Source organism: Rhipicephalus sanguineus, chromosome 4 (genome assembly GCF_013339695.2).
Source record: "Rhipicephalus sanguineus isolate Rsan-2018 chromosome 4, BIME_Rsan_1.4, whole genome shotgun sequence".
In the NCBI taxonomy this organism is placed as follows: domain Eukaryota; kingdom Metazoa; phylum Arthropoda; class Arachnida; order Ixodida; family Ixodidae; genus Rhipicephalus; species Rhipicephalus sanguineus.
Window position 1 is genome coordinate 12,824,349 of NC_051179.1, and position 23,038 is coordinate 12,847,386.

General features: G+C 44.3%; 1 protein-coding gene across 2 annotated transcripts; it reads left to right on the forward strand.

Moving 5' to 3' along the window:
• The first annotated feature begins 676 nt into the window (after nucleotides 1–676).
• LOC119389418 (cytospin-A) lies at nucleotides 677–20,138 on the forward strand. Of its 2 annotated transcripts, none has more exons than XM_037656657.2 (8): nucleotides 677–1,072; nucleotides 1,750–1,990; nucleotides 11,179–11,297; nucleotides 13,063–13,247; nucleotides 16,620–16,728; nucleotides 17,589–17,705; nucleotides 19,373–19,432; nucleotides 20,029–20,138. In XM_037656657.2, exons 1-8 carry the CDS (start codon nucleotides 899–901, stop codon nucleotides 20,116–20,118), a joined length of 1,095 nt encoding a protein of 364 aa, XP_037512585.1. In that variant the 5' UTR covers nucleotides 677–898; the 3' UTR covers nucleotides 20,119–20,138. The 2 variants fall into 2 exon arrangements, with proteins under 2 accessions (XP_037512585.1, XP_037512584.1); XM_037656656.2 differs by having other exon boundaries at nucleotides 679–1,072; nucleotides 16,605–16,728.
• Nucleotides 20,139–23,038: the final 2,900 nt, after the last annotated feature.

The following is a 23,038-nucleotide window of genomic DNA, read 5'->3' on the forward strand; positions in this document are numbered from 1 at the left end:
CGTCTCCTGCCCCTAAGTCGCCAGGATGGGCTCTTTTCCGTAGGGGAAGAAAATGGTAGTGAAGAAGATGAGGCTACTCGAAAGGCAGAGGGTACCACTCATGTGGAAAAGAAGAAGACGTTTGGTTGTCTCGGCGCTTAGGCTGGTTCCGCCATTAGCACGTAATTTATCGTAACTGTCCTCTGTTTTATAAATCAGTGCTACTCCTAAACGCCTTATTTTACAAGTGCTACCGAAAAGACTTTTTTTTAAAGCCTTTGAAGATTTGGCGACCAGTGTCGCCGCCTGCCTTCGGGTCGGTGTGTGGTTGACAAGAGAGCGGCGATCGAGCAATTCGGAGAAGACACGGAGGGGACAATTGAGCAAAGCAGAGAAAGCGCGAAGGGGGAAGATACCAATTGTTGTTGTGTGACAGAAAGACGCCCCAGATATGCCCATTTTTAAGAGTACACTGCAGAAAGTGAACTAGAAGGCGAAATTTTTTTTCCACATTTGCTGCTGTATAAGACATCAGACTGATTAATTCGGAGAGCCTTAGTGTTGTGGTGAGAGCATGCTTGGCTACTACCCTATTGTATATCTGGCTTTTAAATGTAATCAGGCATAATAAATATAGTATTCTTTATTTTTTCCTTGTCGCATTTCATTCCAGTGTTACAGCACTTAGTACCTATGGGTGGGCAAGCTTTGAATGTGGATGTTTTCGGCTGTCACACTGTTGACTCATTGCATTGAAGCGTTGCATGCGAGCCTCTCAGCAAGACAGGACACCACCTTGTTTGCAAAAGTGATAAAATTCCTATTTTTTTTAGATGGTGTGTCATTTCATGGATAAGCTTGTGAGGCCCAATTAGTGAGCTTTGGTAGGAAATGTCGCATTATATAGTTTGGTCTGGTCATGGTTTTCCAGAAGGAGGAGTGGAAGCGGTTTGAGGCTGACCTGCTGACCACCGTTCGAGTGGCCAACGACTTCAAGACAGAGGCCCAGCAGGAGGTGGAACGGCTCCAGTGCGACAACCAGCAGCTGCAGGAGAGACTCGAGGCTTTGGAGGCCCAGCTGGCTAAACTTAAGGTACCTTCCAGGCACATCCTGCAGATTGACCATTCAAGGGACACTAGAGTGAGACAGTTGATAAATTTTACTCGAAACACCCTAATGATTTTAATTTTGCCATCATCGCTTTAATCACAGAGGAGAAAATCAAGGTCATTTTTCTCACTTTTAAATTTCGCACTGAAATCTCCACATGTGATGTTACGGATTTCAAAGGGAATTTTTCGTATTCAACGAAATTGGCTCTATGAAATTTCCTGAAACTTGGTATGTTAGTCTCTGGCCCAAGTAGACGCCGTCAAAATTTATGGCGTCATAGCAACTGGTGTGGGAATTTCAATGTGGCATCGCCACCCGCATTTTCTTTTGACGTGTTTTCTTGCTTACCAAGCGTCTTCTCACGGTAAGCATGGTCATTTTGGTATTGTGTGAAAGAGTAATATACTAGTATGAGAAAATCCATTTTCTCTTTGTTGTCCCTTTAAAGGTCTAGCCTGCTTTCCTAATAAAAGCTTCTACCTAAGCACAGCCTAAAATTACCCATTAAAATACACTATAATCTCCATGGTTTAATTTGAACGATTTAATTTGCTTTACCTTACTTCAATTTCATGTTCATTTTGTAGCCCGTATCTCTGACATTGTGGATAGTTGGTATGGCCACTTCTCAAGCTGTTGGTTCATTCTATCCTTAGAGCAAGCAGGAGCTGTCACCCAAGGCCCACTCTTTGTCTGCTGATGGCCTCTCCGAGGGCGGAGGGGTCCAGGAGGGGGCCACCTTGAGCACACCGCCTCGTAATAGTGGTAGCGGCAGTAGCCGGCCACTGACCAAATGGAGTGACCTGCGTGCTGGCAGCAGCAGCAGCAGCAGCAGTGCTCAACACTCAGTGCGCAGCTTGATTGAATCCATTGAGAACGCCACAAAGCAGGCTAAAGGTAAGCAGGCACTTTAAAACTGCACACTCACTCTGGGTAATAGGCTTGCTACATTGCTCAGCTGTTATCGCACTTTAACCTGAACACTGAATACACGTCTATTGTGGCTTGGCTTAAAACAGCGAAGTAGTGCGCATGATGATGGCAGCCTTTTATTGCAGCCGTAACCTCCATGGCTGCCGCATTGCTTAAAAAGTTGCCGACATCTCAGGCTATGTTCACTCCATTGTTATAATAAAGGCAAATTTCTTTTTATGAATGGTGTCGCGCAGGGTTTATCATACTTGGTCGTGCAGAATCGCATTACATTATGCATATATATAAGACACACTGTTATACAAAACAAGGGGAATTGGGAGGGCTCATTTTTCTTTGTTAGACACAACATTAATTATAACCAACAGACAATCAAGCCAAGGAAAGCATAGGGGACGTTATTTGTAGTAGTTATGTTAAATATAAGACGAAATTAAAGTGGACAGAAAAGACAGCTTGCTGCCGGCAGGGATTGAACCTGCAGCCTTGGAATAATGTTTCCGATGCTCTACCAGTTGAGCTACGACGGCGGTCATCCTCGCATCCACTTTATTCGGTATACCTGTGCATTTAAAGGGGCCCTGCAACATTTTTTCAGCATGTTCAGAAAGTGCTGCTGATCGGTAGTCGAGGCTTTTGAGAACAAGTTTACATTATAGCGCAGCACATGGCCTGGAATTTACAATTAATTCTCAAAGTGCACTAGAAATCATTCCCTCTTCTTCCTACAAATAATGCCATATACCCAATGAGCAAGCCATATACCCAAGTTCACGGTCCATTGGCTGATTTGAGCATCGCACGCTGCATAGTTACCGTGACCACGCACGTGCTCGCAATCACACTGAGTAAGTCGCGCGTTCAAGAAGAAAAAGTGCTCAAGGCCATGATGCGTGCGTGACGTATCTTCTTTCTCTCGTGCCATCCTCCCTGCTTAGCTTCTAGCGCACTTGTAGCGACGAGAGAAGAGAGAAAGCAATTAAAGCTCTGTAGCTCCGCTCATACTCGACAGATTCTAAAAATTTTTGCAGCAGTCGATCCGTGAGGCAATAAACTCCTTTAAAGGGACACTAAAGGCAAACAACAATTTATGTCAGATTGAAAGCTCAATGTATGACAACGTCTAAAGCGGCATATTATCAACAGCAGTGCCCTACAGTGGAACTTCGATATCGTCCCCCGGTCCTACGACGACCCGTGTTTACGACGAATTGGCTCGGTCCCGGCAAAAACTCCCATAGAAGCAATGTATTAAAAACCTCAATTGTACGACGCAATTTTACGCCGGCCCCGCCTCGTACGACGCCTTCCCTGGACTGACCGAGTAAAAAAAAAACAGAGACGACGACGCAGACTGCCACGCAGGCACACTCCGGCAGCGCGGCCGGATTAAAGTCGAGAAAACGAGCTCGTTTCTGCATTCCATGCTGCATTCTCCTTTCCGCGGCGCTGCATTCACGGAGCCGCTTCAATTTTTCGGCACGCAACGCAGTCGCGGTCGGCCTAGGCTAGCTAGCCAAAGCCAACGTCGGCCAAAGCCAGCCGGAGCGCATTCATTTGGTCGCAGTGCACTGCGCACTTTTGTTGCGGTCTTGTTTTGTTTTTCTTTCCCCCTCTTTTTTTTTTTGGTGGTTCGGGAGTGATTGAGCAGGTAACAAGGCAGATAATTTCCGGATCACTTTCGAGCGTGCGATAACGTTCACTAGATTTCGCATTGTTGCACGGGTTGCCACCAGACATGTTGATCGGCCGATTGTTGACAGCCACGGGAACCGGCCATGGTGTTTAGCTACTAGAGGGCTGGGGCGTTTTTAACCCACACGCGATTGGTCAAAGCTTGCGCTGAGGTATGCGCTTTCAAAAATTGAATAGGCCCACTGCCATTTTGCCATTCAAACTGGTGGGTGTTCTGTGGCCATTCCTTCACGTGTGTGCATCGTTGATAGATTGTTGCGCCGCAGCTGCTGAGTCCAAACGTGCCACATTTGTGCATTCTGCATTAGTACTCTTGGTTGTGACTTCTGCGTCTCGCGATGTCGCGAAACCGACAACCGCTGACGCTCGGCGAAAAGCTTCGAGTTATTGAGGAGGCGGAGAAGCGGACCGGATCAACAAAGGCCAGCATTGCCCGCGCCTGACATTCCCGAGTCGTCGCTGAAAACGATCCTCGCGAAGAAGGCAGCATCCTGCTGAATGCGTCAAAGTTCGGCCTGAACAGGAAGGCCGCGAAAGATGGCAATACGCTGCCAGGGAGAAGGCCCTCGTAGAGTGGTTGCGTCAGGCACGCAGTGCAGCTATTGCCGTGGATGGCGCAATTTTGAAGGAGAAGGCAGACATGATTGCGTTGCGCTTCGGCATGACGACTTTAAAGCCTCCAACGGCTGGTTAATCGTTTTAAAAACGAAATGGGAGTTGTTTACAGCCGCTGCTGCGGAGAGAGCTCGTCTGTCAGCTCCTCCACTGTTGAACAATGGACCGCATTGCTGCCGGAACTGATACGGCAGTACAAGCCTTGCGACGTATTCAACGCAAGACGAAACTGGATTATTTTTACAATATGCAGCCAGACCAGACTTTGACGTTCAAGGAGAGGGTGTCACGGCGGTAAGCGGAGCAAAGAGCGTCTTACTGTGTTTGCTTTGCGCTAATGAAGACGGCTCGGAAAAGCTTCCTGCCCTCCGTGATTGGCAAGTTTGAGAAGCCGCGATGCTTCAAAAATTTGAAAAGGCTGCCGTGCCAATACACGTTTAACCGCAAAGCCTGGATGACTGCTGCCAAGTTTGCTGCATATCTGCAGCAGCTAGACTCGAGAATGGGGGCTAAAGACAGAAAAATTCTTCTTCTGCTGGGACAATGCGCCGTGCCATCCAACGGATACTCGCATTTGAGGAATGTAAAAGTCGCATTTCTGCCCCCGAATTGCACAAGTCAGCTGCAGCCACTTGACCGCCGGCGTCATCAAATGCATGAAGCAGAATACAGGAAGTTTCTGGTTTCAGCGTCGGCTAGCGGGCATGGAACGCAAGCAGATGGCCACGAAGCTCCTCGGTGCTCGATGCAATGCACTACATCGCTAGTGCATGGGACGCGGTCACGCAGGAAACTATCGCCAACTCCTTCAGGCACTGCGGTTTACGAGAAGTGGCGGCTGTTTCAGTGAGGCTGCAGTGCTGATGATGACGAACCCGAGTTTGGGTGCCTGAGCTGCCTGGATCGTTCGCGGACTATGTTGGTGCCGACGACGATGTCGCTGTGTGCAGTGCAGTGTCGCTGGATGACATTATTGAAACTGTGCGTCCCGACTCTGCGGAAACTTACGACGAAGAAGAGATGGACGATACCCGCAGAGGCCAAAGCGCTTCCGTACCGACTTACACGGACGTGTTGGATTACGTCGACAACATTCGGCGGTTTGCGTGCGCATACGACGAGGTCGGCGACTTGCTGCAAGATGTCGCAGCTCTCGAAAGGAAACTGATGCGTCGTGGCTGGGCCAACTCGCAGAAAAAATTACAGATTTTTTTAAGAGGTGAGAATAAAGGTTCGTTCACGCCTCCGATAAATGCGTGGTTGTCATTTTTTCAAGTAATTTAATCTACGTTTACCGGAGTAGCGCCGTATTGCGTTGCGGACTTGCTCCGGCATTATGTACTGACTGTGTGGGGCAGCATGATCGTCACTGCTTATATCCTTAGTTTTTGGATTATACGACGCCCGCATTATACGACGGTTTTGCGTGGTCCCCTGAAAGTCGTATAATCGAGGTTTCACTGTACTTACCGAGAAATTAAGCTAAGTGTATCACACGATGAGCGGCCATGAGAGGACATTTTGGAAAATGATCCCGATGACGTGAGAGAGTCCAACTACAATAATCACTCGTAATCAAACTAGCTGCAAATAAAAAAAGGAACCTTCCGTGCATCAAGAGACGTAATAAAATGTGCTTGTTCGTTGTGTTAGATTCATGGAAAAAAGAACCTCTTTGGCGCTGCCATGGGGAACGGCGCGCGTGGTTCAAAATAGGGTGTGCGAATATTCGAAATTTCGAATATTTTTCGAATAGTGTTTGCTATTCGATTCGATTCGCACTGGAATTTTACTATTCGAACTATTTGAACTTCCCAAAAACAAATACAGTCAATGTCAGATTGAAAGTGACCCCTTCAGATTTTTCAATATGCTGCACCACGTTACACTCTCGTATTGCGGCACAGCTGCCTTTCCAAGCTCCGCTACTGTCGAGCTTTGCCAAGACGGTCAACGTCCGATTGGAAGTGGTCCCTAGATTTTCAATATGCTTCACCTCCTCACACCTCGGTATTGTGGCAAAGATGCATTTCAAGCTCTGCTACGATCGAGCTTTGCCAAAGACAGTCAACGTCCGATTGGAAGTGGTCCCTAGACTTTCAATATGCTTCACCTCATCACAACCCTGTATTGCGGCAAGGCTGCCTTTCAAGCTCCGCTACAGTCGCAAATGTATTAACTCGAGAAAACGCTGGTTCCAACATGGAGATGAAAGATGTGGCAGAGGTGGGGGCTCAATTAATGCTGTTTTGGACCTGAAATTTGGGCAGGAAGTCCGAAAAATCGGACGCCAAAGTTTTTTAGCATCCAAAATTTCAGATGTTCTTATATATCGACATCTACGAGGCAGATTTGGAACTCCGGACATGAAGGGAGCACACCCTTGTCTGCCACATTAGTTGGGCTTCCACAGAAGTTGAAAGAGGAGGAGAGGCTGAGCAAATGGCATCTTTGCCTATCACGTGTGAAGTGTTGTCGGCAACACGTTGGTTGCACCAAATCATGTACATAAATACAATTCGGCCTCTACATTGCCTCATTCTTGATAAGACAACCATGACACGCTACCCCACCAGCGCTTCATCAACCTAGTGAAAAGAAACACTTTCATGTTGCTATCTCATAATAATATGCTTAGGAATACTCTCCAATTTTTTTTTCTGAAATTTCGCTTCGAAGTATTCGAAAAATATTCGAAAAATGTTCGATTCGATTCGCACTCATACTTCAGTATTCGAATTCCCTTCGCACCCAAAATTTTGCTATTCGCACAGCTCTAGTTCAAAGGTTCCGTTTTCACCCAACTGCGCTTTGCCCGGCGCCCTGCTTCGCTCGCGTGGTCGCGTCTCAGTGGTAGTTTCGGTATAGCTTACTGCCGCGTGTGTTTTGCGTGCTCGTGAAAGTCGCTCTGACAGAAAGTTCGACAAAATGCCGCATGCATGTGATGTTGCTGGATGCCCGAATGGTGCACGCCGCCAGTGCGCGCTGCTGCGCATTAAAGGCGGGCAATGTTGGGCACGGCAACAGTGACGTCAGAAAGACTACCGTATTTTCCGGTGTATAAGACGCACCTTTTTTCCTAGATTTTCGCTGGTGCGTCTTATACAACGGTGCGTCTTATATACCCAAAAAGTCACTTCTGCGAGACCAATTTGTTTGTATTTAATTTATGAGTACGATAAACAGAGCTCGAGAGCATTCGTAAAAATATATCTAATTTTGTTTTAACAATGAAGCGGCTGCGACCTTAGATGTCAGCTACTTGCTGTTCAAGCAGCGCGGCGACCACGGAGATTACGGCCGCAATAAAAGTCACCACTGTCGCGTGCCCCATTGTACTGTTTGAATTGTTTGTTCTTAAACGAAGAATTAAACCCACAGACCTGAGGCAATAAATAAAAAAGAGCACCACAACGGTCCATTGTAACGTTGTAGCGCCCACGAATATCAGTTACAAAAGCGAAAGTACCATTTCATTATTATCATCATCAGTTTTCGTGTGAGACGTCGCTGCAGTCCAGCAGTAGTCGCAGCTTCCGGCTTCCGGTCGCCATTTACGTTTTGTATGCGTGTGTAAGTGGTATCCGACGATCGTGTGATAACCGTGCGGCGCGTTCGTTGTTTATGTGTTCTCGCCAAGTCTGGTAATGCCCTAAAGGTATGGTAGCCACCATAGTACAGGCAGTGCCAACGATGTGCTTCAAGGTGCTTACAATGCTGCGTAAAAGTTACTCAGAGGCTGACGACGGCAACCCAGCGATGCTGCCAACCGAGGCGGAAGAACTTTTGACAGTGCGCCGGAGGATGTGGCTTCAAATCCAGTAGACTAAATAGTGGTTTTCTGCGCCTTAATAAAACTGCTGCTTACAGATATTCAGTGCCGTGCGTGACTACGCATTTCGCAATCAATGTACCCTGCGTGGGTCATTGTGTTTTATCATGTCGACTGAGTTAAAAATAGATGCGTCTTATACAAAGGTGCGTCTTATATGATTTTTTCTTTCAAAAGTCGTAAAAAGTAGGGGTGCGCTTATACAAAGGTGCGACTTATACACCGGAAAATACGGTACTTTTAGGCGGGTGATTTGAAGTGTGCTAACGCGATGCGGACCACTAAAGCGTGATTTTATTTCAAAATAAGCACTTCCTTGGCACAAAAGTAGCACTACGAGGTTTCTGGACCGCTATTTCAACAATCAACGTCGACTTAATGTTTGCCTTTAGTGTCCCTTTAAGGGAGCCATTCGATGGTTACTTTGCAAAGTGTTGCAGGGCCCCTTTAAACCTGGGAGTGTTAGTCAGCGCCGCTCGTAGCCATGATGGCGAGTGTGGAACACTTTTTTTTTATTCTTGTGCGAATAGTAAATTTTATTTTCGAAGTGATTTCGAAGCAAATAGTGTTTTGGTCGAATAATTTCAAAACGAATTCGAATCGTATATACGAGGTCTGTTTGAAAAGTATCCGACCTTATTTTTTTTTGCGAGCACCTGATGGATTTGAAACAAGCGCGCTTGCATCAGCCAACCTGGAACCTTCGTGCGCATGCGTGAATTTTTTCCCGCCTACCAATAGCGTCAGTCGCTGGGACGCAGCGTTTGAGTGAGGTCGTGCGCAGTGCTCTCGTCGGTTTTTTATTGCGAGGAAAATGACGGAGCGACTGGAGCAGCGCTACTGCATCAAATTTTGCCAGAAACTGGGCGACAGCCAAGTGGAAACCATTGGGAAAATCAAGACTGCTTTCAGTGACGACGCTATGAGCCGCACACAGATTAAGGAGTGGTACAACCGGCGTAAAGACGGCCGCACATCGGTGGAGAGCGAGCCACGCTCCGGTCGGCCATCAACATGCCGAAATGACCAGATTATTGCCGAAGTGAACGCTGTGGTGATGCGGGACCGTCGTGTGACTATCCGGGAAATTGCGGAAGAGGTGGGCATCAGCACTTTCTCTGCACATTCCATTATGACCGAAGATTTGGCCATGAAGAGAGTTGCGGCGAAATTCGTGCCGAAACTGCTCACGGTGGAGCAAAAGCAACTTCGTGTTGAAGTCTCACAGGACATGCTGGATTTCACAAGCAGTGACCCTAACTTCATGAACACCATTATCACTGGTGACGAGTGTTGGGTGTACGGGTACGACCCGGAAACCAAATCCCAGTCGTCACAGTGGAAGCATTCCACGTCACCAAGACCAAAGAAGGCCCGCCAAGTGCGCAGCAACGTCAAAGTCATGCTGAGTGCTTTCTTTGACTCCCACGGTGTGGTACACCACGAGTACGCACCACAGGGTCAAACAATCACCAAAGAGTACTATAGGGATGTCCTCCGTCGCCTACGTGATGCTGTGCGGCGCAAGAGACCTGAGTTGTGGTCAACAGGAAACTGGCGCATCCATCACGACAATGCTCCTGCACATTCCTCACACTTGGTTCAGACTTTTTTTGGCTAAAAGTCAGACTCCTGTAGTTCAACAGGCTCCTTACTCTCCTGATATGGCCCCCAGCGACTTCTGGCTGTTTCCCAAACTCAAGAGGACATTGTAAGGAGAGCGATTTCAGACAAGGGAGGACATTATGGCTGCAACGACAGCTGAGCTAAGCTCCATTCCGAAAGAGGCCTTCTCAGAATGCTTCCAACAATGGCAGCACCGCTGTGAGGAGTGTGTGGAGTCCCAAGGGGACTACTTTGAGGGGGATTAGGTTTCCAACGCTCCAATTATGCCAGTTTTTTTTTCTTCCACCAAAGGTCGGATACTTTTCTAACAGACCTCATATCAGATATTATAAAGAAAAATGAGCATTTTTGTCATGACCCACCCGCACAATATATTTTTAAAAATTGAAACAAGGCATGTGCAAATGTCGTTGATTTTGGTTCAGTGGAAGTGGAAGCTCAACTTTGAATAGTAGCAGGATTTGACTTTCGGTAGAATGCAAGTGATAACCTGTAAAATATGTTACGTTTTAAAATTTACTATACTTGGAGCATATAAGCCGGTATAACAAGCTTTTAAACTTAAAAAATGACGAATCGATGTGAGGGTAATATGTTCATTTAACCTTGAAGTGAGGCTTCGCAGCAGTGTGGATTTTCTCTGGAAAGGTGTATTCACGGTATAGCACCCCTCCACTGCAGTGAAACCACCTTTACAGGGGGTTACATGCGGACTAATATACACTTATTCGTTCATTTCGAATACTTCGAAATTTCCAATAATTTAAATTCGGATCGAAGTGAATTCGAATACTGTAATATTCGTGCGAATATTCGAAGTGCACGAATATTCACACAAGCCTACTTTTTTTTGCCTGCTGGCGTCACGTTGCACGCGATCCTTTAATGAGCGGAGAGCTGACCAACAACTCCTTGCGTACTACCTGAGGGCATAAAGTTGTCTTTTCGTCCACTTTAGTTTCTTCTCATTTATAACATAATTACTACAAATAATGTCCCCTATACTTTCCTTGGCTTGATTATCTGTTGGTTCTAATTACTCTTGTACAAAACGCACCAGCAAAAATTGAGGGAAAAGGCGCCACATTAGAAAATGCAGTACCTTGTCTAACTGTAAAGCATCAAACTGCATGACTGTACTTTGGCTTTTCGGTAGTGAAACCAACGACTGCATTCAGGGAATGCCAACAATAATGCCATTGTGAAATTTATTTTGACTACTTTTTTTCACTAATCTCTAAACAGCTCTGTTGGGTGCTTGTTACAATAACTGACCTTCAGCCCACTAAAGCCCAAATGTACTGACATACTTTGTAGCAGTGATGATGGAGTGTAGCGCTTGTGGAATCGCTACAGTGTGCTTTGTTCCTCCTGCTCGTGATAGGTCCAAGTAGCAGGAGCTCCTCCACTAGCAGTCTCAACAGTCTAGCCTCTGATTCGAGGTCAGCAGTTGCAGCAGCAAATGCACTGCTTTTGGGAAATGCTGGCGACATCTTGGCTAAGGTGAGGAAGCTATGTTGTCTACTGTGCAGTGCTTGTGAACATACCTTCTGTAGCTATAGCCACTTCAGTACTAGCTGGGCTGATCCAGCTGGGGGCTTAGTGGCTGTGGCGTTCTGCTGAGCATGAGGTCATGAGTTCTACAGGGGTTGAAATTCTCTAATGATCACTTTCTTAAATAGATTTCGATGACACTGAAAACACCTAGCGGCTGAAAAGATGCTTTCTAAATCATCTCTTGCAACTTTTCAAAAGGCCTAGGCAGTTCCTGAGGTCCTGAAGAACACATCTATAATTAGCAGTTGCCAATTGCCACACGTCTTTGTCGCTTGACTTCTTTACCTGCCTGTAATGACAAAAATACAGTAGAATCTCGGTGACACGATTCTCAAGCGGGGCGAAAATATTCGTATCACCCAAAATTTGATATCACCAAAAAACTAGCAAAATCTGTTTTCAACCACGACATACGCACAAAACATTTGTTGCCGTTGAAAGAAGTCGCATATTTCTTTTTAAGGGACAGCGCAGCTGGCTGCTGCAAACACACACGTCAAAGCTTCACTTATGCCATCTGAAAACTAAGTGCCGAAGTCCGCTCCGCTATAGTCATCAACGAATGACAAGAACGCCGAAGTGCTTCGTGCCTTTTCACGACTTTATTGCCTTCAAAATCTACCGCTGCGTTAGCCACGTACCTTCGGAGCTGCGTAGTCGCTATTGATTATGGCCTGATTGTTTAATAGCGACTGCGGTTTCGTGCGCAGCAGTTGCGGCAAATGGCAGTTCTGTTTTGAATCCGTGTGCGCTGGCCTCGCACATGCCTTCAGAACTATGTCGTTACTATCTATGATCGCGTCAACCGTGCTTTTGTCTGCTCTGGTTGCGTCAAGCAGCATCGCTTTGACTCGGCGAGTGTTGGATGTGCGTGTACTTTTGGAGTTTCGTCGTCGTCATACGTGATCGCGTATATAGCGACCATGGCTTCATCCATAGCGGTTGTGGCAAACGATGACCACAGTTCTGACTGTGCGTGCACTGGCTGCGCGTACTTCCGAAGCTTCTGGAGCACACTTCTGTCAGCAGTCGCTCGACGGTTTCTGTACCAAGTTTGTATCACCCGTCGCAACGCTGAAAATTGTTCGGAACATCCAAATTATGGCCCGTTGGACACAATGGAATTCGGCTGGGGAATTTTACAAATTCGTATCAGACCGAAATTCATATCAGTTGGGTTCGTATCACCGAGATTCTACTGTAAAATGAGGGCATTTCATGGTGTCTAGAGTTAGTGTATTTATTATATTACTGGTACTTGGCCGCTATGCACACGACTTTATCCCAAAGAAAAACAACGTATGAAAATAAGTATAGTGGGCATTTTTTTATTATTTTTACAGCCTTAGTTTTGAATGATGATAATGATTCAGCTATTCTTTATTAAAGTTTTCTCATACTTCAGAAATTACTCATTACTTCTAATTTAAGAAGTTGACAAATTTAGTTTGGGGACCTCCAAACTGGCAAGAGTGCTTTGACCATCATGTGTGTTAACCATTTGCTTAGTGCCATTTCTGGGACAAGTTTGGGAGCTTAGTTTTCAGACCTTTATAAACTATGAAGGTGCTTACTTTTCAAAAACTTTGCTCCCCTTTGCTATCGGCAGAAATTTTCATTCACATTGCCATGGCTGGAAAAATGTAGGTGTCTTTAGTCGAAGTAAGTTGTGCAGAATGTGGTAGTTAAAGTTCCGTCCCCTTGCGTGCAGAGCCCATTCAAGGTTCCCGAGAAAGTACGCCTCGCACCACGACCTTCACAGCAGCAGCCCATCCAGCGCTCTGACGCTGCCGGGGAAAGCACCGCTGACATTCCGACGCGCACAGAAGCTGAAAAGGCGCACCCGGTCTCCATCCTAGCCCACAAGCTGGAGCCTATTCGCAGGAACAGCTACAGGTACATTTGCTAGGTTTGGGTGGATTTAGTCTTGTTTTTGCAGCTGCTCAGAGACACTGCAATACTCCTTGAACTCTCCTTGATAGTAAAATGTTTGCAGTGTGGACACAATGCTGTGAATGTACGTGCCAAATATTCTGTGCTCATGTGGCAGGGTGCCCACAATGCAACCCCTCCCCCCCTATACTGTGCCCTGCCTATGACTTGACAGAGCTGTGTGACACCTCTTAGATACCAGCCAGTGGGCAATCGTTCATGATGGTAAGTTACCTCGTAGCAAAAGCTGGTCCAGGCATGCAGGGGAAGTCATACCATGCATTACCAGCGTGTTCCCAGCTTTTAAGAAATCATGTTGCAGTTTAAGCGTGACTGAGAATGTGCTTGGCTTGTGCAATTTGCATATGGGGGCCCAGGTTGGAAGGGATTGCATGGCTGTCATGAGGTTACACATAAAATATGGTGCCCTGAAGAACTACAGCATTTCTGTTATTGTAACAGTGATGTGTTTCTTTGGGTAAGAAAATAAAAAGCAGCATTCATGTCCAGGGAAGGAGAGACACTAAAAGGGCAAATTGTTTTTCTTCCTAGTTGCAAGTGAGAATTCCAAAATTGCTGAAATTTTTTCTGAAGTTACCACAGAAGGATCTCAGTTAAAAGTAGCCATGGACTGCCCCACCATGGTGGTCCAGAGGTTATGGCGCTCGACTGCTGACCCGATGGTCGCAGGATAGAATTCCGGCCGCGACGGCTGCATTTTCGATGGAAGCGAAAATGTTTGAGGCCCGTGTACTTAGATTTAGGTGCACGTTAAAGAACCCCAGGTGGTCGAAATTTCCGGAGCCCTCCGCTATGGCGTCCCTCATGATCATATTGTGGTTTTGGGACGTTAAAACCCAGATATTATTAGTAGCCATGGACTAATCACCCCAAAATCAGTTACTTTACTAAGCAGCTCCACTGCAATGTGCTCCTTCACATAATCAAGGGACTCCAGCTATACTGTACATCTATAATAATATTTGACTGAACAACACAGCACTCATGTTGTTCAGTCCTCTCCTGTATCTTTTTATTTTTCGCTGTTTCAAAAATGAAATAGAATAATGGTCACATAAGATTGGTTTTCACACGAATACCAAGATGTGCTGTCCTCACTTTGTGCCCTTGGAACTGGGTAAAGACTTTCCCGAGCTCATTTATGACTCAGGGTTATTGCGTTAAAAAAGAAAAAGCACTGTTAAAAAAGAAAAAAAAATGCAGGTGCTTTTGTAAAAATAGCTATCTTCATGCAGCGTTCAGAGTTAAGGGGAGATGCTACTCGAAGACACCTTTTTTTTTTTTAATATTCATCCTAGAGCAATGAAACTTCGGCTACTTGTAGATATTTTTATGCTGATTTCAAATATATAATTAGTTTTCTTGCAAGTTGCATACTTTTTGTTCTGCATCATGACAAAAGTGTAAAGCATAGGCCTTGTAGTCCCCCTTTTTCGATCCTTAAACTTCTATACATTTTCACAATTAATGGCTCATATTGTTCCATTTGAACTGTAGAGTGCCAAAAACTATCCAGAAAGTGCATGAAAAATATTTACTAGACGTGAAAAACTCAAACATGGGAAATCCACTATTACCCATACCCCAGTAAATGTTTACTTGCAAATTTTCTAATATGCATAAATAATATTGATATTTGAAGGAGATAACTGCACTCCATACACTTTAGAGAAAATGTGGGCAATATTTCATGCAGATCGGAGCACCAGAAGTACCAAAAACAAGAGCGGCACGCTGAAAAAGTTGCTGAAAAGTGTATTTGAGAAAAACGAAGTTTAAATTTAAAATTGGATGTTTATTTATGAAAGAGGTAACGAAATCCGATCAAAATTGCACACAAAAGAGGTAAATTGTTCTTCTAGTAGCCACTGCCACTAAAATGAGCCAGCGCCATAAGTTTCTCCTTCACAGCTCTTTCGAGCAGAGTAGTGTTGCGTGAGCTCCCGCTGCCGTAGGTTCTGCTTGCAATCGATCCGTCACTCGCCACCCCCTACGCTGGCCTCCTCGCTCGAAGCAACTCGCCGCAACGTATACGTCATCGAAAGAATACTTTCGGGGCACTCGCTGTTCTCGCATTGTATTTCCAGAAATGACGCCTTTACGTTTGTAAGCTGGATCTCAGACGCGTATTTCCGAACGATGACACGGACACACTGCACCGATCATGAGGATGTTCAACGCTGTTATGTCAGTGATCAAGGAAGACTCTTTCTACCGTGATCTTTCTTTGTCGTCGAAGAGTCCGATATTCTCTTTGAGAGGCCCTGACATACTCGAATGCCGCGGCAAACTCGTCGGTAGCATCGCCGTCGCCTTCGCTAGGCCTCGCGGTTGCAGACGCACATGCCGTTCGGCTGCTGTTTGGCTTCGATTTGCGCCGGCGTCCTCGAAATTTGTTCACCGAGTGATACTTCACTGGCCAGTGACTGCGCTTGCTACGGTTCTCTTCATCCATGATAAAAATAAATACGCGAGAGAAACGTTCAGCTGCGCAGCTCGATGAAACATGGACCCTGCAAGCAGGCTTCACAACACGCAAAGCGTGCAGCGGCCAATGGCGGTCCCCGATCCGTACCACGTGATTTAAAAGCCAGTCGCAGCGCTCGAAAAGTGCGGCAAAAGCATGCTTTCTTTATTATTTCTTGCGCTTCTGCAGCGCGGGAAACCGTGGTTATTTGGAGATCTCCTCATGCGATCCCCAATGGCGAGCGGCCGCGCGTTATCGGCCACTAGGCACTAGAAGACGTCACACTTTCGGTCAAGATTAACAGCCACCTTGTGCTCTTTAGACGCAGTTTTAATGCATTTGCAGTTGAGTCTCGACTTCGATTTTCATTTTCGGAACAGTAGAGATACTAATCTTAACAAAACAGGTGAAAACAAAAAATCTGTAATTTTTGAAAAAACTCGCATTTTTCGACCCGCATCTCCCCTTAATAGTTTCATTTTTTTCTGTTCGGGTTTAGGTACATGATGTGGAATACGAAGTAGATAATTGTAATGACAGCACATTTGAATCTTATCAATTTCAGCCCCATGGGGACCAAAAATTGGTTTTAGTGAAGTGGTTTTATGAACATGGCTGCTGTATAAAGGTGGAATTAAACTCCATCAACCGAACCTTTTTGAATCAGCATCCTGCTTTTGATGTGACAAGGCGAATTGTGTTCAAACCACTGATTAGTATTTGTCATATTGTCAAGCTGCTCATTGTAGCAGGTTTTTTTGTGGCCGCTCTTTTCACTTATGTATAAAGGGAAATAAAGGCTGATTGATTAATTGATTGATGTTGCAACGTAGCTTGCACACTTGCAGTGACCTGTCATTTGAGAAGAAAGATCCACTTGCATCACTGGTCAAGGGAGGTGGATCAAAGCGCAATGCCTTGCTCAAGTGGTGCCAGAACAAGACTATGGGCTACAAGGTGAGCTGGCACCAATTCATAGTGTTCTTTCAAACTGCCTGTTGACATGGTCTCTTTACGTGAGCTAGATTGAATGGGCACTTAATAGTATTAGATTGAAATTCAAGTGTTGGTTATGCTTGCACATAAACAGCTCAGCCATTCTTACATAACAGCTAAATGGCAGACAATTTGCAACCTATCTTTATTTGTGAGGACGTCATTATATTGTGCTTTGCCGTTTATACATCCATCTCAAGGTACAGGATCTAAGCAACGTGGCCAACAGCACAGACAGCTTGTGAATATATCGTGTCATGCACTTTTGCTGAGGCATTGAACCATCCTGCTTGAAAGCTGCCATCATGTTCTTTCCATCCTCTGGTTTGGGTTGCTTTAGATAGGGCTAGCATCCTTGTGATCTAGTAATGTCATGATGTTGCTGACAGTAATATTGATGTATCTATGCACCTTTTGCACTTTGCTCACTTCCAAAATGCCATGCATGGCTCGTACAATGCATCCCAATATCAAATTGGGTAGTGCTTACCAAATTGATGTCAGATGAATTGCTATATTTCACTATATTTTGCTATGTATGTTTGATGAGACCACCTGTTGTGTTTGAATGATATGGAATGTTTAAATTAATGAGTGCCAAATCATCGAAGTTTCACGTATCTTTGAACAATCGCAGTTTTCCCGGAGCCTGTCCTCTCTATTGATTTGGGAGCTTGTGAAAAACTTGATTTGGGAGCTTGTGAAAAGCTGAAATGCCGCACATGAAACCGATTTTCGAAAGTTCCCTTGTAATGTGTTGTGCATCTTTCTTTTTTTATATTCTGTCAACTACTGCTTTTTTTTTATTTTATCTTCACCAGAATATAGACATCACCAATTTCAGTAGTAGTTGGAATGATGGACTAGCCTTCTGCGCTCTCCTGCACACTTACCTTGGGGACAAGATCCCTTACGACCAACTTGACAGCAAGGACAAAGTGAGTGCCACACCCTGTACTAATGCTCCTCATGCAGCAGACACTGCCAGATGAGTGAGGACTGTCAATATCTATGTAGAATTGTTTGTTTCTGTCATACCCTCTGGAATATCTCTGAAATGTCTGCAGTTGCATTCACTCGAACGCAAAAGCCTTCTTCTTCTTCTTCTCAGTCGATGTATTGATCCTCCCCCAACCCCCTCTGAAAACTTTCTGCACCTAATGTGGATTTGTACCGCCTCTGTGATCGGCCCTCTTTTGACCAAGTGATGTTTTCACATGATGAGGTCATCATGTGTTGTCATGATGGTGTCATATATTTTGGTAATCTGTGACATCATGATGACGTCATCATGGGATGATGATTTTTTGCATCACTCGTGTTGACACCGACTGTCAATTTTTATGTTTGGTGAGGCACCTAAGGCTTTCGCCTTAGTAACACCACCCAACACACACAGTGACAAAGGGTCGCAGCAAACCTTTGCACACGGCACAGCAATCATGCCAGCACAGTCAGCGATGCTCTTCACACAAATTGCTCGATACGATAGACACCACGTGACAGTACCACATTACAATAAAGTGGCGCTGCCTTTTTGCATAGTAGAAACTTTATTGAGAAAGGGCAAAAAATATTGGTGCTGCAGATTATTGTGTAAACGTGCGCACATGCATTAAGAAAATGCAGATGCGTCGTCCGCACAGCTGCCATGTTGTATGTCATGGTTTCACAACAGAACTTCAACCATGGCCTTTTCAATCGTAGGCTAGCACCCCGTTGCTGTATATGAATGCAAAACCCACGCTTCAGCACACACTGAGCTGCATTGTGGCTTGAACTGCATGCCAACATTGTATATCTCTAACGTGAGGAAGGAAATAAATTTTATTTCTAGCAATGCACATGCGCCTTGCACAAACTGACATGACAGCTTGACAGTGATACGACCATGCCATTTGACGCAAACAGTCTACTAACGAGATGGCAGCCATGATGTGTACTGAATGACGGGGCCCACACGAGCATGCTGTGGTGGTATTTTGAGCAGTACAAGTAGATAGAAAATGCAGTTGAGTACTTCCCGGAATCTGTTAGCATCACACAGGTACATGGGTACGCGGGAGACTAATGTTCTGACAAATTTCATTAAAGCAAGATTGCAGTTTCATGATGTTTTGTTGTCAAATAATACAAAATTCATTGAATCCTAAGGGCATTTGCCAGAGATTCGAAAACATATTGTTGTCAAATTTAATATTGTAGGGATTTACTGCAAGATACAAGTATAACAGAGAAACCTAACCTAGGGTATAAGCATTATAGAAAAATGTAACATATATCCAAGAAAGTTTTAATGTATTTACCTTCATATTCTCAAATTAGCCTCCAATAATAGTTCAGCCATCACTCGACCGAGTTGAGTACAGCTCCACAGCGCAAACTAAAATGACTGTGATGTTTTCAAGAATTGCTGGTTATCACTCATATGCAGTGACTATTTCTGCCTAGGGTTGGTGATGCCACCGACATTTTCGAACCAAATCATATCTTGGTTTTGGCACGCAAAACACCATAAACCATATGCTATATAATAAATCTTGATTTGTTATTGCAAGCCTTCTGACGAGCACTGTTTCAGTTTTTCATGCTCTCTTCTTTTCAGAGGAGAAACTTCAGCATTGCGTTTGAAGCCGCTGAATCTGCAGGGATTCCAAGCACTTTGGTAAGTGCCAGCTTCTGTGCCATCCTCTTTCACCGTTACTAGATAGGTTTAGGTAAATAAGCACATATACCGCTCAATAAATGACCAAATACATAGCACAGCTTATCCAAAAATAGCTCAAGACAAGTGCAATGTTTAATTTGATGGATTTATAGGGAAACCTGATTGATCCATGTGAGACTGTGTGTGGCCTAATTTCTGAAATATGCAAAGGAAGAAATTTGAACCAATTGTATTTATTTCTCAAATTGAAGCCTTGTGTTGAGACCTGATTGTAAATTAGTCGTGAACTGCTGGTTGCTCTTCACGTTAGTACATGTTGGTGCTCCTGTTCAAGCCACCTGAATATGTGGCTGTGCAAAAGGGTTCATGAAGCAGAATCATGCTTAAAATTACTTCTTTATGAATGGAATTCTTTCTCTAACGAACGACTAAACTCTGAATATTGTAACAAGCTGCTATAATGAAGGTATTGTTGTGTCAGCTGTCTTAAGTTTAACTGTTTGCTCTGTCCTATGATGAAATAATTGAAAAGTGCATTCTCAGCTAACATGTACAACACTGTGCCAATTTGAGAGTGCCTAATGTTCTTTCAGAATGTCAATGAACTTATTTGCCTGGAACGCCCGGATTGGCAGTCGATCATGGCTTATGTCACATCGATCTACAAACACTTTGAGACCTGAGAGACTGGAAAGGATTTGCAGCCATTGCGGTAGTTCTGCCAAAGCATTGCGCACGCACAGCGGAAACTTGGCCCAACTTTTAGTGACGTTGAACCGCCTTCCTGTTTTCTACTTCTCCAGTACAAGTTTACATTTGCATGTCAGTGTTTTTTGGCAAAGGGATGTGCAAACTGCTGCCGTGTGCTATGCTAGAGTTCAGTGTCACAGCGTTTCTTGAAATTTTTGTACCGTGGTGTCGAGTCTGGTTGTTAGGCCGGCAAGTGCTCTCTGAGACTAGCGTTAGGGACGCCTTGTGGAAATCTTCAACATTTCTCTCATCATCACTGAAATTGTCCACTTCCATGAATATGCCAAAGAAAGCACTTTGGCTGTTTGTTTTATTCTCAGGAGTAGTCCTAGTGCTACAGGAATGCAAATGCCCAATTTTAGTTTGTAAGCGTTGGATGACTGACTAATCTGCTTTCACTTAATGCCCAACTGCATTTAGAACTTTGACAGTGTGGAGGGACCCTGCCTGTTTTGATGTTTCGAAAGATGGCGTTGACAGGGAGCTATTACTGTTGTTCTTTTCAAAGTATTTTGTCTCATTTAATTATTTTCTTGTCCAAGGGAGTGAGCGCGTGATACACAGCTAGTGCACCTCACGTCCAGCGTTCACTGCCTACACGGACATGATATAAGAGCAGCTTCAGTGTCGCACCATTCATGCCATATAATTTTTAACTCGCATTTTGCACACGTCTGCCTCACTGGCATCAAGTTTACAATTGGTGTGTGTGCGTGTCTGCCAGAAATACTCCTTAAGTGTCCTTTTGTTTTTTCTTCTTTTTCATGTTACGCATTGTTTGCACATACACGCAGCCTCCATCATTGTCACATGCATCATCTATTTATAAGACCATCCTTATTATTATCGATAATTCTGTTGTCTGAAAGTAATGATAAATGTTGGTCTCACATGCACTACAGCACCTTGAGTGTCACTTCTGCAGTGCTGGCGTACTGCTGACATCACTGATACGATATCTGTAGGAAATAGTATTTAGGTACCAATAAGGCTGTTCTGTTTGTTTTGTATTGCAGCATCAGCAAACTTTTTAATGCAACTTTATGAAAAACAGTACACTTCTTTAAGTAGATGTTTGAGCCTTTTTCTTTCTTTTTCATGTAATGGTTTTTAATTAGTTTTCTAGTCCTGCAGCACCGTTTTGAATGGTTTGCTTTCTCTTGAAAATTTTTTGGGTATTATTGCATTGCTAATTATGCGCAACATACTTCAGTGTAAGTGTTTGCCAGCCATATTGTACCCTTCAAGATGGACAGATACAATTTTGGGGTGATTATGCTGCTCTTGGGAAAGATATTAGATGAAAGGAACAATTGGGAACAGTACTTTCAGTATTATTAGCCAACAAAAGTAAGCTCTGTGATTACAAGTGCAGTTAGTAAATACAGAAAATAGCATGGTAAGGTAATAGTAATGAATCATCATAGCTTTTTCTCTGTTACAAAATCCAATTAACATAAAAATTGTACGAAAAATTCTCTGGCAGTAATTCTCTTTTGATCATATAACTTTTTCTGTTTTGTAGCTAGTGCACAGCAAGGCTTTTGTAATGTTCCTTTGATCCACTATTCCCAGTGCATAATGTAAGGGAGGTGTTGTGTTCAGAAGCATGCTTCTGCTGCAGCATTCGTTAATGAAACATTTAGCAATGCTGCATATGCCAGTACCATTAAAAAAGTGCTCCCATTTTTGTGCTTCCCTGCTAAGAACTTAAATCTAACAATCATTTGTTGCTTTGCTGTGTTGAAACTCGCAGGACTAGCAATAGGTAGCTCTGTAGTACACTTTGCAAAATGAAATATTAGAATAATACTTAGAATCCGCCCAAACCAGTCACTCTTATTGGTTTTACATAATTGGCAAATGTTTTACTGGCAGACATTTCTTGATGTGGATAGGTTAAATATGTCTTCAACCATATTCACTTTATCTGGAAAAGGCTCGGAATCGGAGATGCGTTCTGCAGTGGTGACATTCTAGTGTGTTAGTGCATGTGTTGACACTCTTTCGAGCCCAATTGTCACGGGGCTGTAATGTTATCGTCTAGTCATGTGTTGAAAATTTTTTGTGTGTGTGTACACATCTCTCTTTATATGCATAGTCAACAAACCACTATTTGTTCTTACCTGAATGCTGCCAACTCATCAGGGTTTTCCTTCTGAAGACAGGGGCACATTCTTTATAGCATTACCCCCTAATTAAAAAAAAAAAAAAAAGAGTACTTCCTATTGTGTGTTGCACTGTGGTGTGGATACCATCTTTTCCAAACCCACAAATTTCAGTCTTCAGGTAGAGGTTGGTAGCGGGGTGCCTGGAATGTAGGACGGCCACGTTGCTGCTTGTGCTTGTAGTATTCTTTTTGTATCATATATTTTATGGCACTTTCATTACTGTGCTATGCTGCAGACCACATTGTGGGACCACATAGGCATGCTGTCGAACGAGGGTGCCTACCGAATGGCTAATGCCTTGTCTGTAGCATTAGACAGTGTGCTCTGGATGCCTTAGCCAACAATTATCAGGAGCCATTCTGCACAGAATTAGCATTGACGCTCAGCCCTTAGACCCAGTACTCTTTTCTTCCTGTATGACGGAGAAAGCTGCATCACCAACAAGTTATGCTTACCTGAAAGCATTGCTGCAGTCAATATACAGTGCTGCTTTTTTGAGTACTTTTTTATGGCAATGCTTCTAACAGTTGAGCCGGTGCACACTGTTGCATTACTGTAAGCTTTAAAAAAAAAAAAAAAAAGTTAAGTCCATGAATCAAAGCAGTGCTTGGCTTGTTGGAAAATTGCAGCATCTTATGAACGACAGAATAGAGGTGTTGAAATTTATGGTATTATGCGCCAG

What these genes read in the sequence shown, in the direction of transcription:
- LOC119389418 (XM_037656656.2), top strand. Translation starts at nt 899, where the DNA reads ATGGTTTTCCAGAAGGAGGAGTGGAAGCGGTTTGAGGCTGACCTGCTG. An exon ending in ATTCGCAGGAACAGCTACAG is followed by an intron (nt 13,248 to 16,604) that starts GTACATTTGCTA and finishes GTTGCAACGTAG; the next exon opens with CTTGCACACTTGCAGTGACC. An exon ending in ACAAGACTATGGGCTACAAG is followed by an intron (nt 16,729 to 17,588) that starts GTGAGCTGGCAC and finishes TATCTTCACCAG; the next exon opens with AATATAGACATCACCAATTT.